Source organism: Dermochelys coriacea, chromosome 3 (genome assembly GCF_009764565.3).
Source record: "Dermochelys coriacea isolate rDerCor1 chromosome 3, rDerCor1.pri.v4, whole genome shotgun sequence".
Classification (NCBI taxonomy): Eukaryota; Metazoa; Chordata; order Testudines; family Dermochelyidae; genus Dermochelys; species Dermochelys coriacea.
Genome location: NC_050070.1, coordinates 66,161,040 through 66,178,641, shown reverse-complemented (window position 1 = coordinate 66,178,641; position 17,602 = coordinate 66,161,040). Strand labels below are relative to the sequence as shown.

General features: G+C 40.6%; 1 protein-coding gene across 11 annotated transcripts in view; it reads left to right on the top strand.

Annotated features, from left to right (window-relative positions):
- Positions 1-8,532: 8,532 nt before the first annotated feature.
- The window catches only part of CEP162 (centrosomal protein 162), a 92,738-nt gene continuing 83,668 nt past the window's right edge, over positions 8,533-17,602 (top strand). For 2 of the 11 annotated variants that reach the window (XM_043510610.1, XM_043510613.1), the window contains exons 1-2: positions 8,721-9,129; positions 12,075-12,179. In XM_043510610.1, coding sequence (XP_043366545.1) covers positions 12,120-12,179 — 60 coding nt within the window. In that variant the 5' untranslated portion in view covers positions 8,721-9,129; positions 12,075-12,119. Of the gene's footprint in view, positions 9,130-11,568; positions 11,674-12,074; positions 12,180-17,602 lie in introns of all 11 variants that reach the window. The other 9 variants (XM_038394857.2, XM_038394858.2, XR_006279852.1 and 6 more) reach the window with 9 other exon arrangements.

Below are 17,602 nucleotides of genomic sequence, written 5' to 3'. Positions count from 1 at the left end.
AGCTGAAAACTGGGTAGGGCCCTGCTGGCCAAGAGCCGGCACGCACCAGGGGCTGTGCTGATGGTCCAGGAGGGGGAGTGGCCAGCCCCACGCACTGCATGTTCACCCCACAACCAGCCTTGCACACCCACCCCCGTTACTGGCCACTGGATGCCCACTAATCCCTGGTAAGTGGGCAGCTGGCGAGCAGGGAGCTGGCCAGCAGCAGGACCCACCAGTACTCATGGGGCGGGAGAGACAGCAAATAAGGACAATTTGCCCATTTTTAATAAAAAGTCAGGACACTGCCAGGAGGGCTTAAATACGGGACTGTCCCTTTTAGAAATGAGATCTCTGGTTACCCTAGTCATGGGCCTAGGAGGGTAGGGGCAGTGCAGACAGCCCTGATGCTGTTCTAACTTGCATCAGATGGCTGAACCGGCCCCTGGCAGCCCTGGGGATCAGGGAGCACAGAGCTGGACTACAGCCACCTTTAGTGCCCCCCAGCTTCCAGTTCTGTACCAAGTGCAGTTCTGCTAGACCTGAGGGACTGGGACCTAAATCTTCATGAGAGACAGGGCAAAGAATGTTCCTTATAATGTAACAGCTACCTTCAATTGATTAAAAGCTATTGCTCTACAACTGAGAGATAGGGAATCTCCCTACATTTGAGGCTGCATTGCACAAAAAACAGACTCGTAATAGCTCTCCTGCATTTACATCTGTCAGGATTCCTTCCCTACTCTGAACTCTGGGGTACAGATGTGTGGACCCGCATGAAAGACCCCCTAAGCTTATTTCTACCAGCTTAGGTTAAAACTTCCCCAAGGCACAAAGTTTTTGCCCTTGGATTAGGTAAATGCTGCCACCGCCAAGTGATTTAACAAACAATCAGGAAAAGGACCACTTGGAGTTCCTATTTCCCCAAAATATCCCCTCAGACCCTTACACCCCCTTTCTTGGGGAGGCTTGAGAATAAAGAAGATGAGCACAGACCAGCCTTGGATTTTTAAGACCCAAAAAACCCAAACAGATTCTTAAAAAACAGAACTTTATTAGAAGAACAAAAAAAGATAAGAGAACAACTCTGTAAGATCAGAATGGAAGATAATCTTACAGGCAGTCAGATTCAAAACATAGAGAATCCCTCTAGGCAAAACCTTAAGTTACAAAAAGACACAAAAACAGGAATACACATTTCCTCCAGCACAGCGAATTTTGCAAGCCAAATTAAAGAAAACCTAACACATTTTCTAGTTCGATTACTTACTAACTTTACAGGAGTTGGAAGGCTTGCATCCTTGATGTGTTCCTGGAAAAGGTATCACACAGATAGACAAAAATCTCCCCCCCCCTCCAGATTTGAAAGTATCTTGTTCCCTCTTTGGCCATTTTGGGTCAGGTGTCAGCCAGGTTACCTGAGCTTCTTAACCCTTTACAGGTAAAAGCACTTTGCCTCTGGCCAGGAGGGATTTTATAGCACTGAATACAGAAAGATGGTTACCCTTCCCTTTATATTTATGACAACATCACTTCACAGGTTTCCTGGTGTTGCACAAGAACCTCAGTAAGGCGCAGTCAGTTTGGGGAGGCATGATCCTTCCAGTTTACAGGTCTGCCCACTGCATCTATCCTAGCTAAGCCTTGCTCACTCCCTACTGTGTTTAGACTGGGAATATACCAATGTGGATCATCTTGAAGAATTGGGGCATATATTTGTAACTGTTTCATTTTGACAGGTTTCAGAGTAGCAGCCGTGTTAGTCTGTATTCGCAAAAAAGAAAAGGAGTACTTGTGGCACCTTAGAGACTAACAAATTTATTTGAGCATAAGCTTTCATGAAGTGAGCTGTAGCTCACAAAAGCTTATGCTTAAATAAATTTGTTAGTCTCTAAGGTGCCACAAGTACTCCTTTTCTTTTTTGTTTCATTTTGATTTTTCATTTACAGATTTTCTTTCCCCTCTATACTTTGCAGGCCCAATCCTGTGTCCCTTGTCCAGGAATTCAAGATTGAACCCAATAATACATACACACACAGCAGATGAAGTTATAGTGAAATTATAATGAGGCAAAAGCTTGAGTGAAAAAAGTAATCAGAATTAATTTTCTGCTCAAGTTCTTTCACACTGACTGCTTTCAGTCTTCTTGAAATACCAGTAACAAGACATTTTGTTCAGAGATACTATTTATAATAGACATGAAAGGAGGAAAACTGCAAATAGATTATTGGTAAGAAGTTAAGTCAGGCTCCTGGCATAGACACTGATGTCCTAAAAAATTATTCTAAAAATCTAGCATAACATATGGCAAAGCAAATAATGCATTAGCAAGGTGACTACCTTTAAATCTCAAAAGTTATTCTACCCAATTATAACTACACAGTAAAATGATCAAGAATCAGTTTTGTAGCTGCAGCAAGCTTTTTTCCAGAAATCTGGGGTGAAAGCCTGGCCCCGCTGAAGTCAATAGCAAAGCTCCCATTGGCTCCAGTTGTGCCAGGATTTCAACCCTGAACTCTGGTGCTCAGATCCCTCTTCTTCTACACCAAACTGTAGTACAAATGACACTATAGTCATCAAAAGTCACTGGTTAGGCACATGAGACCATTTCCTGAAGGGTGCTAAACATACTTAACTCCCACTGGCTTCAATTACAATGGTAAATATTCTACAAAGGATTATAAAGAGAATAAAAACATGAATTTTATCACTTAGAGCACCTGTAGATGGTATCTGAGGCCTTTCAAGCCCACTATGTCTAGTAGACAGTGACTGCCATTGTATCTGCATATATTTGTGTGAGGGCATAGCCCTTAATCCTCAGGACATATATGTGAAATCTGTGGTTAGGGCAAGGCCATTGGAACAAACCAAATACAGTATAATATTAACAGGTACAAATACATATTTTATGTACATCTGTATTCACCATCATTTTCTGTATCTATTCCAATGAAGGTATGTCTGGAATTAAAGGAGAGGTGCCACAATGAGGAGGTATAGCAATAGTTTGAGTGAATACTTACAAAACACCATAAAAAGTGGGCTGTGTTCCCTAAACCATGCTAGAAACGCTTAGCTGCAGTTTTTAAACATGAAGTGGTTCAGCTCTCTAATGGAGACAAATCACAACACTGTGGATGTGCTAAATTGGCTTTGAAAACATTTTTATTAGATATAAGGCTAGGATGGACAGGTCCTTCATGTCTCCTCACTTTAATGGAGCTTGCAACCTAAAAGAACTATTTGGAAAAGCAATGAAAAGAAAAGAGTTAGGTGTTCCAAGTTCTCCTAGTTTTCATACCAGCTCACCATTTTTAAATCAAACCCTGAAGACCTCCTAGTTGTACTAAACATAACACCTTGTGTTATTCAGCAAGTGGAATTAAAATATGACAAAATATTATCCCTGGTAACATTTTGTGGGGGGGGAACTACTAGGTAATCCTGAAGTAACATGATTTTTAAATGAGCTATTCTATAATTATAATGTGATTTGGACATCATCTGATTTTTTTTTATTTTGTTCCTGAAACAGTAAGTGCACTGGCCTTATTAATTTCAAGCAATTAAGTTACCAAGGCAGTGATAGATACAGAAAAACGATGTTCCCCTCAATAAGCTTTTTAAGATAAATACACATTCATGTGCTGTTTATTGTACTTTAAAAATACCCCCCCAAAAAAGTTGAGTGCAAAGAAAATTCTTCAAACTGTGTTTAGAGAGTGACCTAAGATGTGGGAAAGTTGTCTATTGCTTATGTTGTTTTTTTCACCCACTTTTGAGTGCTTTGAGGCTACATTTCCCCTGAGTTATGACAGATATTGCCACCCACCTTAGTTCTTCCTGCCTCTGCCCTTACAGAACCTCTTTGTTGTTTTATCTAATCAGATTCAGAGGCCGTGCTATAGTTGGCTCTTTCAGACTGTTCAAAGCAGTTATATTTCTTATTTCCCAGGCTTCAGAAGAACTAAAAATAACCAAGTGAAAATCTGAAATGCAAACCAAGTATTTCTGCCAGCATTAGGAGATGTCAGGATTAACCAAAGATTGTATAGATCTGACTAATTTTGGTATTAACATATTTAATTTTTACTCATTATTACTTGTGATCCTTCTGCTCTACGTGGTTAATATCTTTTCTAATTCACATACATGCATTCACATACACAAAAACATTTACCACAATACTTTTTCTCTAACATTCTTCATACAAAGGAGAAAATTATTTATAGCTGAGGCTCATGGTGAAAAGGAAACGTTTAAAAATGTGTAACAGAGGAATCATCTTGGACAATGAGACTCTATGATCCCAGTCTGCACTGATTCTGCCTGCAAGTTGCTGAGCATTCTAATTGAGAAACAAAGAGCTGCAATGTGAGGTGATACAAGTGAGATGATGAGCCAGATCCGCGTTAGCCTTTCTTGACTCCAAAGGGGCCACTCCTGCAAGGAAACCAGGATTTGGCCAAGGTTTGCCAAAGCTGAGAACTCTTAACAGCGAGATCTTGCTCCACTAATTGGAGTTACCAGTAGACCAAGCTTGTAGGCATGGGAGCCTGAACCCAGTGGACAATGAACCAGTGGAGGTTCAGAGTACTCAGCGCCTTGTGGGATTGGCTCCTAAAAGTTGTAGCTCAGTCCATGGGACATTAGTATGAGTCACAGTCTAGACCAGCTATTTTAAATCCCCAGCATAATCTTAAATACCATGCAGAATTGAATTTTTAACCAGGGCAATGATTGAACAAGGGAGAAGAGAGGTAGTGAGGGAATGGGAGAGATGCTAAATTTAATGGAGCTACAAAATTTATACTACCTAAGAATCTGGCCCTTGGTGTCTTGGGTTTTGAAGACTCTGGCTTATCATTTATTATTTGTAGGTCACTAGAAGGGCTACAGTGAAACAAAAATGCGAACTTTCTTTTAAAAAATGTGTCATTGCATTTTTAAGCTGAAAACAATTATATCTAGTTTTAAGATGTCACAAATAAATTATTGCTATTTAACTGTTAGTTGATTTTTCTCATCTTATAACATTTCTTCCATACAGCTACAACAAATTGTTTTCTATACAACTTGTACGGCAAGCTCTTTCTTTTTCTGATGCATACACTATGGTACTTTTGCTGCACAATCATGTAAGGAAGTGTTATTACAGTGGGCATGAACAGAGAATAAGTTTAAAGAAAGTTCTTAATTCACCACTGTTTGTTTACTTTTCATCCAGTATGAAATTGTTAACCTTTTAAAAAAAACACAACAAAGAATATAGCTAAATATTTATTATCATAATCTCCTATTTCACATATTTGCAAGTTCAGTACTGAAATCCTATCTAATCTGATGTGTCGGCCAAAGTAGATGCAGCAGACTTTTTTTTTTATTTGAACTTTTTTCCACACAAAATTAAAAGTATGGATATTTTATACTTTTTATAGTCAATAGTTTGACACTGTTATAATATATGAAGCCATACACTTCAGCTATCTTGAGGAAAAGGTATATGTATAAAAAAAGAAGCCATCACTGAACTACATGGGTGAAATACTGACTTTGATTAAATCAATAGGAGCTTTGCTATCAGTGGGGGCAGAATTTCATCCTATTAATTGGTACTCACTCCTGCCAAGGTGTATATCACAGTGGATAGAGAACTCTATTTTCTTAGAACCCTCAGACATGTTTTGTTGGCAGTAGCTGATCTTCATGGCTACCCCTGCTCTCTGTTAAATACTGCAAATACGTGCCCTCGAATGTGGCTGCAACTGGTTGCTGTTAGAAGGAAATGAAAATCCTTTACATGGTAAGTGGGAACATTAGTATTCACACCATTTAAACACCTAAGCCAGGGCATACCTTTTCTCTCATCTCCATCATCATGTGGGCTCAGGTTTCCACACTACATGGGAGCCTCTCTGAACAGGTATTAAGCAAACAGGGAAGTTAACATCATTGCTTCAACTTGCAACACTGTTCAGCAGCCTGTAGCACTGTAGGCTTATGTAGTTTGCTAATGCTACTGAAATAACTCTCAGTCAATGAATGATGTCACGTTCATCACTATGGGCCTGATCCCACTGAACTCAATAGCAAAACTCACATTGGCTTAAATTGGAACAGGCTCAAACCGTGTATTTGTTAGAGGGCAATCTCTTAATTAATTTGTTTTATCTTCAGATGCTCTGTCTCACATTATACTTTCTTATATAAGGAGGGAAAAGAGCAAATGCTGCACACTGATATTTCTGCCAGCTTTATGAAGGGATGTTAAATTTGTGGTTGTGTTAAGAGTTAATGTATTAACTCTTAAGGCCATATACTGTCCTAGCTTGACTTGCACATTTCCCATGATTGTCAATAGCACTTGTGCATGTAGATGAAATGCTATAAATGTCCCTACATGTGCAACTTGGTATGCAGTATTAGTGCTCTTTGAAGAAAACTGCCTTACAAAAATCTTTTGGTTTCAAGGGTTTTCAGCAAAGAGGACCAGAATGCATGTGTGTGAATAATGTGTATTTATATTCGTAAGTGACCTTTGTTATATTTTACCATTTACTATATACTAGCATAAAAATTCCTAAAGCAACGTGACTCTCACAACAAACACAATTGACAGCCCTTAGGCTGGACAGCATATGCAAGCACAGACTGCTATTGTTCTGAAGCTATTTGAAAGTCAGTGGTCAAGGAGACAGGGGTCATTAATTTCTCTGCATATTTTAAACATTTGCAGATATGTGCTAAAATGTATTTAAAACAAAGTAACCACACTTTGAAGCAGAAATGTTGGAAAAGTTTTAGAAAGGGATTGTGTGTGAATGCAAGAAGGGGTTGCTTGTTCTTGTCACTACTGGCACCAAGAAAAGTACTCTTTTATTTTTTGCTAAATATTAGCAGAGTAATTTTTAAGTGATATGTCTCTCATATCTTTTGACTAACAGCTCTTTGGTTAGAAGTGGCCATCACGTTAGTCCCAGAAGCTGACTTGAATGGCAGCAACGAGGGTCTCAGCAGAGAGCTGAAATGGCAACTGAATGAAAAACTGTACACTAAATTCCATTTTGGCTGAGTATTCCATCCACAGGCTCCAGCACAGCTTCTGGAATAAAGGAACAAAAAGAACAGTAAACTTTCTGTACTTAGAAGAACTGCCAACAATGGAATGAAAAACAAAGCTAAAGTCCTGTATCTCTGTTCCTGCTGCTCAGTTCCAGCCTCCGGCTTCAGGCAGCCTAGATAACAAGATTTGCCAAAGGACCACCAACTCTGACCCTGCTGAAACAAGGAGAGATAGATGGAGCGGCTTTTAGAGGTGACATCAGAGCATCTGTGCCAAAACCCATCTATTCACAATTCTCAGATGCCGTCTCTGAACACTGCCTGCTTTTTATTCATTTGCCAATAGTCCTCCTGCAGTGCCTGCCCTCCCTTACACCTATACTTAGCAGCGGGATGTTTCAGACAGTAAGTCTCAGAAAGCCCAACCAAATTTTCTGTGACCTCAGGCAGCTCTGCTGGTTCCCAGCCATGATCTTTTTGGGTCAGTATAAGCCCTGTAGAGTTTCTCAGTGAGGTACTACAGTCCTCTTTAAGTGAACAGTGTGGAAGTTGGTAGGCTAAATATCTGAACCTTTTTCATGTATTTTACAAATGCCATTTAGTACTTTAGATTTTTTTTTAAACAAATTTTGTCTAAGATAAGGGATAATTGCCAGAAGCCCAGTAGTGCATTTATGAGCTACACTATAATGATACAAATAGCTATGTGCATGATGGACATCTTCAACCAAAACCAGATTTCAGTTTCCTGCTGAGGACCACATTCACCCCAGCAGTACAGGGAGCACTGCCCTCAGCTGGGGGAACAGATTTCATATTCCCATGCAGGACGGTCGTAGAAAACCTGATTATTTTGTCATTATGCAGGACTCAAGTCATTTCAGCAACATTTGAGGGGGAGAGGCAAAGGTGTATCAGCATATAGAACATATGTGATTACAGCTGCAAAGTTGTGGGGGGAGTGGAGCATGCAGACCTATGAAAAGTCTGGGTGTTGGGGTGAGGAACCAAAGTCTAGAGGGGGCAACTTCACCCTCTTATGACACCCCTGGTTCAAGTTTCAGTAGCAGTAACAGACACTGAAAAATACCAAACTGTTACATTTTCAAACGATTTTAAATTCGCACTTTAAGAGACTCAAGTTATATTATTGCTCAGGTATAACAACTGTATCCTCCCGTTAAAGGGGCCGTTTTAGCAGCAAAGGAAAAAGCCCATTTTGTTGCGGTTGGGTTTGTGTCTGACACGTCGCGACCCATCCTTAGCCCCTTTCCCTTTGCGGGGGAGGGAAGCGGCCTGGCGCCGGTAGCGAGCCCAAGCCGCTCCCCGGCGCTGTGGGTGCCGTAGCCCCGCTGCACCGGCCGGGACGCCAGCGAACACCTGTGGAGCAAGCGGCTCGGATTAACTGTGGGGCGGGGCCGGGCCGAGCCCCGCTGCCTTCGCACGGGCCGCCCCTCCCACGCGCGAGCGCCGCGGCGGCCGACGGCTGTAGCCGGGGCGGGGCGGGGCAGCTCCGCACGGCCCGTCGCTGTGCTCCTCGCGCCGCCCTCCCTTCTGCTTCCCTGCTCCGCCCGCCCGCCCGCCGCGCTCCTCCCGACGGTTCCCCCTCTCTGCGGCAGGGGGCGCTGTTCCCCTTCCCCCCTCGCTCAATCCTTCCACTCCGCCCGGCGGGCATCGGCACGCACAGGTCACATGACGCCCTCGGGGCTACTGCACGACATGGAGAGAGGGGGATTGGATCGCGTGACCACCTAGGCTCGCGGCAGCCCCCCACGGTCAGACCGGTTAACGGAGGAGGGGGAAACTAGAGGTGCCGATGCCGCCACTGGGCTCCAGGGTGGGGCAGAGCCCAGTTTGCCTCGGTAGCAATGGTAGCCGCGGGACCCGCTTCCTCACGTGATCCTCTGCGAGCGTGTGGGGAGACGTCATGTGACCGCTGCCGCTGAGCCTGGCCGTTGGTCGCGGGAACTACGGTGGCCGACCGGAGCTCGGTCTGTTACCTAGGTAACCTAGCTCCGGCGCCTGAGACAAAGCTGCCGGTTTTCAAGGGAAGCGGCTGCCGGCGGTTCGGCCCGGGACAGGTAGGTGGCCGGCCGGAGGCGGCACCCTCTGGGCGCCCAGCAAGAGAGCTCCAGCTGCTACTGACAGACTTGCCCGCGCGGCTCTTGCGGGAGCCCTGGGCGGGGGCCGGGGTCGCTCCGGCGTGCACCTGCCCTGGGAAGCCAGGAGACCTGCTGCCTGAAACGCCGCTGCCCTGCCGTGGCCCAGGGGTAGAGAGGCGCCCGCTTGCCCACAGGGCGACCTCCAGGAGGGGCTTGCGGCTAAGCCCGCCTTTCCTGATGCTCTGGGCCTAGTGCCTTCTGGGCACGCTGAGGGCCCGGGCATCTGTTCACCGGGAGATTGGGCGTTTCTTCCGCTGAGCTCTGCCTCTTGCGTCCTGTTGGAATGGTGTATAAAGGCTGCAGATCAACCCACCTTGCTAGGTGGGAACCTTTTAAAAAGCGAAAGAAATAAAGGGACACTGACACTCCCCTCCCCCAGCATAAGACTATATTTCATGCGTTAGAAAAGAGAACTCTCCCCACTTGTGCCGTCCATTAACGGCCCTCCTGATCACTTTAAACTGCATAGATTTTAAACATCCCATTCACCTGTTACCATTGCTGCTGTTTACTTCCTGCCCTTTATTCAGCTGAGGCATTGGAAATAGACTGTGCAGTTCGTGGCTTTCAAATCTTAGTTCACTGATGGCGAGTTTGGATTTCTGGAAAGTGTGAATTAAAACACAGAACAGTATAAAATACAAGTTATGCAAATGTTTCTATTAGGTCTTATAAAATATAAAACCGGACTCTATCTGTTTGAAGAGTAGGAGTACTTGTGGCACCTTAGAGACTAACAAATTTATTAGAGCATAAGCTTTCGTGAGCTACAGCTCACTTCATCCAATGAAGTCCACTTCATCCAATGAAGTGAGCTGTAGCTCACGAAAGCTTATGCTCTAATAAATTTGTTAGTCTCTAAGGTGCCACAAGTACTCCTTTTCTTTTTGCGAATACAGACTAACACAGCTGCTACTCTGAAACCTGTTGGAAGAGTGTGACTCCTTTGGTGATATTTTTGGATTAATAGTAACATAACCACGTGCCAAGGCAGTGAAAAAACAACAACAACCACCAACAAAAAGGTCCTGCTTTGAGCAGGGGTTTGGACTAGATGACCTCCTGAGGTCTCTTCCAACCTTGGTATTCTATGATTCTATGATCACAGCTTCAAATCCCAATGGAGTTAAGTCAGTTTTCCATCATTCCTGGGAAGATAAATTTGAGTTCCAGGAAGTGTAGTGTGTGTCTTTTAATATGAGCTATTGGAAATATTATGGCATTTGCCATGAGAAAAAGGCTTTTAATAATCCTCTAGCCAAAGTTTCCCCTTCCTGGAATGATGCAGTGTGCTGCCAGGCAACCACCCCTCCATTCCAGAAATGGCTGCATTTTGTGATATTGTGTGCGTATATATTGTTTGCAAAGCGCTTTGGGATCCTTCTACATTAAAGACACAAATATAAAGTTATTTTTTATTAAGAGTGAAACTTGCCTAAAGTCTTTTAAGGAAGCATGTGCTTGATTTTAGTTAATAACTGGCATTACCTGTGGGCAAACGGATGTTAACTGATTTAAAAAAAAAACTTTTTGAAAAATAAAACATCAGATGAAATTTTATAAGATGCAATGTAAATATTTTATAAGAAATCTATGTGTATAGATGTATGTAATGCACAGGAAACCACGGTAAAATGTAAGAAGAAGATCAGGATTCCTTTTTTCTTAGCAACCTTGCAAATAAATATTCTCCACTTGTTTAAGCAGTTGGCATAGGTAGTAACATTAAAATGTCACAGCTCACAAGACTCTTTGTTGTAAAAATATAAAATCATACTGGATTTTGTGTGTCATGAGAGGTAACATTGTTAATCCTCTTTTTCCAAGTGCTTACATAAGGATATCTTATTTAATTCAAAGACTGGGCAGTCTTTGCAGTAATTTTCCTTAGTACTGCTAAAGTGTTGGGTAGTCTTTGGATGAAGTAAGAGTTAAAGCAGGAAACAGTTATCAGAACTCGCCTGCCAAAATCAGTTTACTAGTTAGGTAACAGTTCTATGTTTGGAAAAGGATCTATACTTGAAAAAGTTCATATTTTAATAGTAAAACCTTATCTGCAAACCCTTAATCTATTTTGAATTTATTATATCACTTCTCGTTCTGAAGGATTTCAGAGTACTTCAAAACTATATATGGCACCACTGTAAAACAGCCACTTCGAGTCTGCAGGGTGATATCTAAAAGCTGCATACTGTTGAGAAGCTGGAGAATATTTGCTCTCAAAAACCAGCACAAATCCTCCCTTTACAAAAAGCACTATTGTCTTTTCTGTGTGAATGCAGAGCAGACAGAACTTCTGTCTTTAAGAGCTAACCTGAAAGACTTCCATGGATTAAATAATTATTTATTTGTTATGCTCTAGGAGCGTGCTCAGTGCTGGACAGACTCTAGAGAGAGTCTCCCTGCCCCAGAGGGTTCACAATTTTGGAAAACAAACAGTCAGCAATTACAATACATCCAGCACTGTGTAAGTATATATGATATAGATGCAAACTGGTGTTTATGGTGGTTTTCTCCCTTTTGTTATAAATGAAACATTTCCTTCCTGATGATGTTGGTGGAAGAGCTGCATTTTGAAAAGGAAAATGAAGGATGAGAAGAAGTTCCTATTTATCAACCTCACAAGGTTTAAGGGCTAAATCAGTCCTGTGGTATTTTAAGTGTATGGTTCTAGGGAATCTAGGCAATGCAGGTGTGGTGCCTGGACCCTTGTTTGCAGTAAATACAGTATTTATTTGGAAATGTGGTATAATTTAGTCTTGGTAGACAACTTTTAATGTTTCCTGCATGAAAAGCTAGTAGGACATCATGAGATTATTTATGATTTCAAAAGTACTGCTTCATTTACTGCATTATTTTTAATTTTAGTATTTTCCAGTAATTAAACTGTTTTGGAAGTTAAGAGTGCTGACTATGGCTCATCGATTTTCCAAAGCCGAGCTAGATGAGCAGTTTGAACAGTTTCTGAAGGAGGTATGTTTACATTTTAATATTAAATTGATTACATATCTTTTTTTATCCCATTAAAATGTGGAAACACTGATAATTGGGTGTGATAGAGCAGGAGAGACATGACACATCTATATTATAGTGAATAATTCTCTTTGGTAGTGATTGCACAAAGACTTACAGACCAGCTTAACTTAAAACATGCAAGTAGTGCCAGTGAAGTCAATGGGATATTTTTGTGCTTAATTTTAAGCCCGTGTGCATGATTTTGGTGGACTGGGGCCTTAGAAAGCTCATTTGCTACATGATTTTATGATATGATTAATTGTGATTACATTATTCAAGTTATTAAATTTGAGAGCCACACTCGGCGCTAGTAGCAGATGTTTAAAATTGATCTGCTTGACTTAAAATACATGGAATGAGACCAATAGCAACTTTTCCATATGTGTATAAAATTGCAATTTGCATTTAAAACTACTTTCATCAAGTATTTTTCCTATATTATTTTTAAATATATAAAATTCATTGCTATAAAATAAACATAACAAAAGGGGAGTCAACTGTAGTGGTTTGAAAGTTTTAGGCTGAAGGATTTTATCACTGATGATGCCCAGTGTTTAGCAAAGTGTCACATCTAGCCAAAAGTATCCAGATTTTCCAGACTTCTGGTTCTGACAAATCAAAACACCATAAATTTCCAGTGCTGCATTTCTTTCACTGGAGTTATATTATGTAGTCTATTACTTTCCCAGCATATGAATGAAAACAAGTTGACTTAGGGTCAGTCCAGATAAGATGGAAATGATGCTCGTTAGTAGTGGGGAAACATCTGGAGGATTTGGCAGGGGTTGTGTGCTCTGTTTGTTGAGGTATGCCTGTCTATTGTCAAAGCAATTCATAATTTCTCAGTATTTTACTAGATCCATCACTGCTTCTGGTTAGCAGCTCTGAGTGTTCTTTGGCTAGCCAAGCAATTGTGGTCTCTTCTTTCTGATGCAGACCTTGCTATAGTTTCCATTCATTTTTCTCTTTTACTTCACTACCATTGTATGTGTTGAGCAGTCATGAAGGACACTTGGAGCTTTGACTAATGGAAAATGTTTTTTCTGCCTTTTAAACAGGGAAGAATGTGAGCTCATTATACTAGTGCTCTCCAGTGGCTTCCTGTTTGTTTCTGAGTATAGTTCAATCTTTTGTTAAACCTAATTAAGGCCTTGAATGGTCTGGATGTGGTTACCTTAGAGATTGTCTGTCTGCATTTTTCCCATTGCCTTTTGGTAATTGAGATCTACTGTGGTGCAATTAGAGTTGATCTCTTAGGCTCTGTTGGCTGGATTCAGGGATTGTGACTTTTGAACTACCTCTGTGGTTTATTGAAATTTGAGAGCATGATGTGAGCCACACTTACTTAGTCAGGCTCTTTTCAGACTAGGGGTGCTAACTTGGGGCATATGTGATATAAGACAGTGGGCACCAAGTTAAATTATGTATAATATGTTAATATTTTAAATGTTTGTGTAAATAATTAAACTACATGGCAGAGTTGCACTAGTCAGGAGGCTCCTTCTTCTTGGTTGCTCTGAAGCTTTTGATTTTCAGAGGCTGGTTTCTATCCCTGCCTGAAGTATGCAGCTAGGGGGAATCCCTAAAGCCTTAGGGATTGAACAGTATTGAATAGAGAGATTGGGAAACCAAAATGTCATTTATGAATTTAAGGTATTCCATCAGCTATAAAGGCCAAATTCTGCTGTTTCTGACAACAATGTGAATAAATAGTTACTACATTGATGTTTTTAATAGTGTTGTGTTCTGTTATGGAGATGGTGGGGGGAGGAAGCAAACATCATTCTGGGATGTATTAGTAGAAGTGTTGTAAGCAAGACATGAGAAGTAATTCTTCCACTCTACTCCGCGTTATCTAGGCCTCCGTTTGGAGTATTGTGTCCAGTTCTGGGCACCACATTTCAGAAAAGATGTGGACATATTGAAGAAAGTCTAGAGAAGAGCAACACAAATTATTAAAAGGTCTGGAAAACATGACCTATGAGGGAGGATTGAAAACATTGGGTTTAGTCTGGAGAAGAGAAGATTGAGAGAGGATATGATAACAGTTTTCAAGTACATAAAAGATTGTTACAAGGAGGAGGGAGAAAAATTGTTCTCATTAACCTCTGAGGATAGGACAAGAAACAACGGGCTTAAATTGCAGCAAAGGCAGTTTAGGTTGCACGTTAGAAAAAACTTCCTGTCAGAGTAGTTAAGCACTGGAATAAATTGTCTAAGGAAGTTGTGGAATCTCCATCATTAGAGATCTTTAAGAGCAAGTTGGACAAACACCTGTCATGGATGGTCTAGGTAATACTTAGCCCTGCCTTGAGTGCCTTCCAGTCCTACGATTCTGTGTTTTACTGAAGAAGTGTGGTGGTTTGGTTTTGCTTTTTCAGAAGCTGATGGTTGCAGCTGGAGTTAAGGCTGCCTGTTTTGTTGGGAGTCAGAGGCATATATGCTGAGTGAAAGAATGTGGAGAAGGCAAAATCATAATTGCAAGGGTTGTATGAGCACTAAATTTGTTTCAGAGTGTTAGCTATTTTATGCTGCATCAGCAAAAACAACGAGGAGTCCTTGTGGCACCTTAGAGACTAACAAATTTATTTGGCCGCATAAGCTTTCATGTGCAAGAACCCACTTCGTCAGATGCATTGAGTGGAAAATACAGTCGCAGGTATAAATACACAGCACATGAAAAGATGGGAGTTGCCTTACCAAGTGGGAGGTCAGTCTAATGAGACAATTCAATTAACAGTAGGATACCAAGGGAGGAAAAATCACTTTTGTAGTGATAATGAGAGTGGCCCATTTCAAACAGTTGACAAGAAGGTGTGAGAAACAGTAGGGGAAATTAGTATGGGGGAAATTAGGTTTTGTAATGACTCAATCACTCCTGGTCTTTATTCAGGCCTAATTTGATGGTGTCCAGTTTGCAAATTAATTCCAGTTCTACAGTTTCACTTTGGAGTCTGATTTTGAAGTTTTTTTATTGAAGAATTGCCACATTTAGGGGTGTGATTTCCTGGCTTTTTTATTATCGTGTTGCATGCCCTTGAGTAGTTTTAACTGGCTATCAGTGAAGTGTTTTGGGGAGAATTTTCAAAATTTTAAAGAAATTTTATCAATTGTAGTTATTCAAATGGATTGCCACCAATGGTTATATATGTATTCTTTTGCATATATTATCACTTTCCCTATACAGTCCAGTTCCCCATGCAGGTTCCTCTGCACAGTTCTATTCATTCTCCATGTCCTACTAAAGAAACTTGTTTTCACCCCCGTACCCTCCTATAAACAGGCTCAGTTGCCTGTTAGAGCTCCACGTCCAAGTCCTGCCTCCTTCCATGCCCCCACAGTTTTCCTTCTCAACATGCTTCCTTCATCTGTCACGTCCCTAGTTCCTGTCAAGCCTCTCCCTGCACATTGAGAAAACTGACTTGAGCTATATCAGTGATCCTTTCTGAGATTTCTGTGTGTCATGCAATATGGAGAGTGTTCCCATGCTCAGCACTCCAGTTGCTTTGCTTAAGGCTTCATGACATCTGCAAGTGGAGCTCTAAAGAGCCATAGCTTCACTTTTGCTGCTCTACAGTGATAATCATGGGCAGCTGAAAAGAGATTATTCACTTAATTGGAGAACCTGCAGAGTGACCTGGTTGAAAGACTAATCCTATATATTGAGGGAATCCTGATCCTTTTAGAAGATTGTGTGTATAAAATGATGTGTATAATACAAGCTTGTGCTAAGAAAAATAATTTAAAAAAACTAATGTAAAAATTTCAAGAAAATGGTACTTTGATATATATCATTAAATGACTGGAATACTCTTGCTCTGTGAAGTGTTAAATGCCAAGAATCTGATCCTGCAGGCACTTCTGCACTTGCTTAATTTTACTGCCGTGTGTAGTCCCATTGACAATGGACTGCTTCATGGTAGTAAGTTAAGCAAGTGCTTAAATGATTGCAGGATTGGTGTCCAAGTCCCTAAAGAATTGGTCTGACTTTATGCATGTTTTTAAAATTAATCTTTTTTTAGCTGTCTGCTAACTAATTAATAAGTACCATTATTGTTTAGTGGGAAATAAAATAATTGACTCTGCTTGACGACTCTATCTTCTCAAAAAGAAAAGGAATACTTGTGGCACCTTAGAGACTAACAAATTTATTTGAGCATAAGCTTTCGTGAGTTACAGCTCATATCCGATGAAGTGAGCTGTAGCTCACGAAAGCTTATGCTCAAATAAATTTGTTAGTCTCTAAGGTGCCACAAGTATTCAGTTTCTTTTTGCGAATACAGACTAACACTGCTGCTATTCTGAAATCTATCTTCTCAGTGTTTTTGAGAGGCAACTTTAAGTTTATTTAGCCATCAAAACTAGTATTGAGAATTCACTGTTCAGAAAAAAAGGTTGTGGGGTTTGTTTTTTGTTTTGTTTTGTTTTTATAAAAATAAGCATTTTCAGTAAGTCTTAGTGATCAGACAAATGTCATTATTGGGGAAAATGTATTAATTTTTGTGTAAGAGTTTTCTATTCCAGGTGTTACTTTATTATTTGCAGTTGACAAGATGGCTGGACATAGAAAGTTTCCAGATCTGAATTACAACATCTGGGGGTTTCAGTTTCTTCAGTTATGATACTCCAAGGAGTATCAGCATCATGCATGTCCTTGCTGAGTAAAGGATACAGTTAGTCATAAAAGAAATGGCAAGTGATAAAAGAACTTGCATCAAGCACCTGTCGATAACTCCCAGCTAGCGAAAGGCACTCAGTCCTTGTGGGACAGCGATAGTATAATACCTGTGTTGTGACTAGAATAAGGAAATTATTTTGACTTTGTTAAGGGCATATATTAAGAATGTGTTTTATTCTGTCCTGTTGAGCAATTCAGCCAAAAGAGTTTATTATATGTGCTGTCATTTTTTAGCTTTATAATTTACAAATTTTTATTAAATTGCTTAGTATTTGAGATGCAGGGCTTTCAGTACAGTACTTAAAGATGCTCTCTCTGAGGCTGTTGAAAATATGATAGACTTTTATTTTTGTAAAACTTAATTTTTAAAAAAATTGTTCAGAAATGATGGTGGGTTTGGAGCTGTTGGTTAGAATACTGTAATATTATCTTTGTGGAACTGTTCTTTTTGTTAGCAGTTGCTAAAGGATTGTTCATTTTAGACCATTCATGTTTGATTTATGGATATTCTCAGCTCATTTAGATCTTAATATATGGGTGGCTCTTTATGGGAAATGTAATGATTATAATAATGCTAACTGCTCCTTGGCTTCATACTGATTAAGTACACAAAACTCGGTTGATTCCAGTATCAAGGCTGTACTGTTAAAATGACCACAAATGTAGAAATATAAATATAAAAATTAAGATTTTTATAATGGTA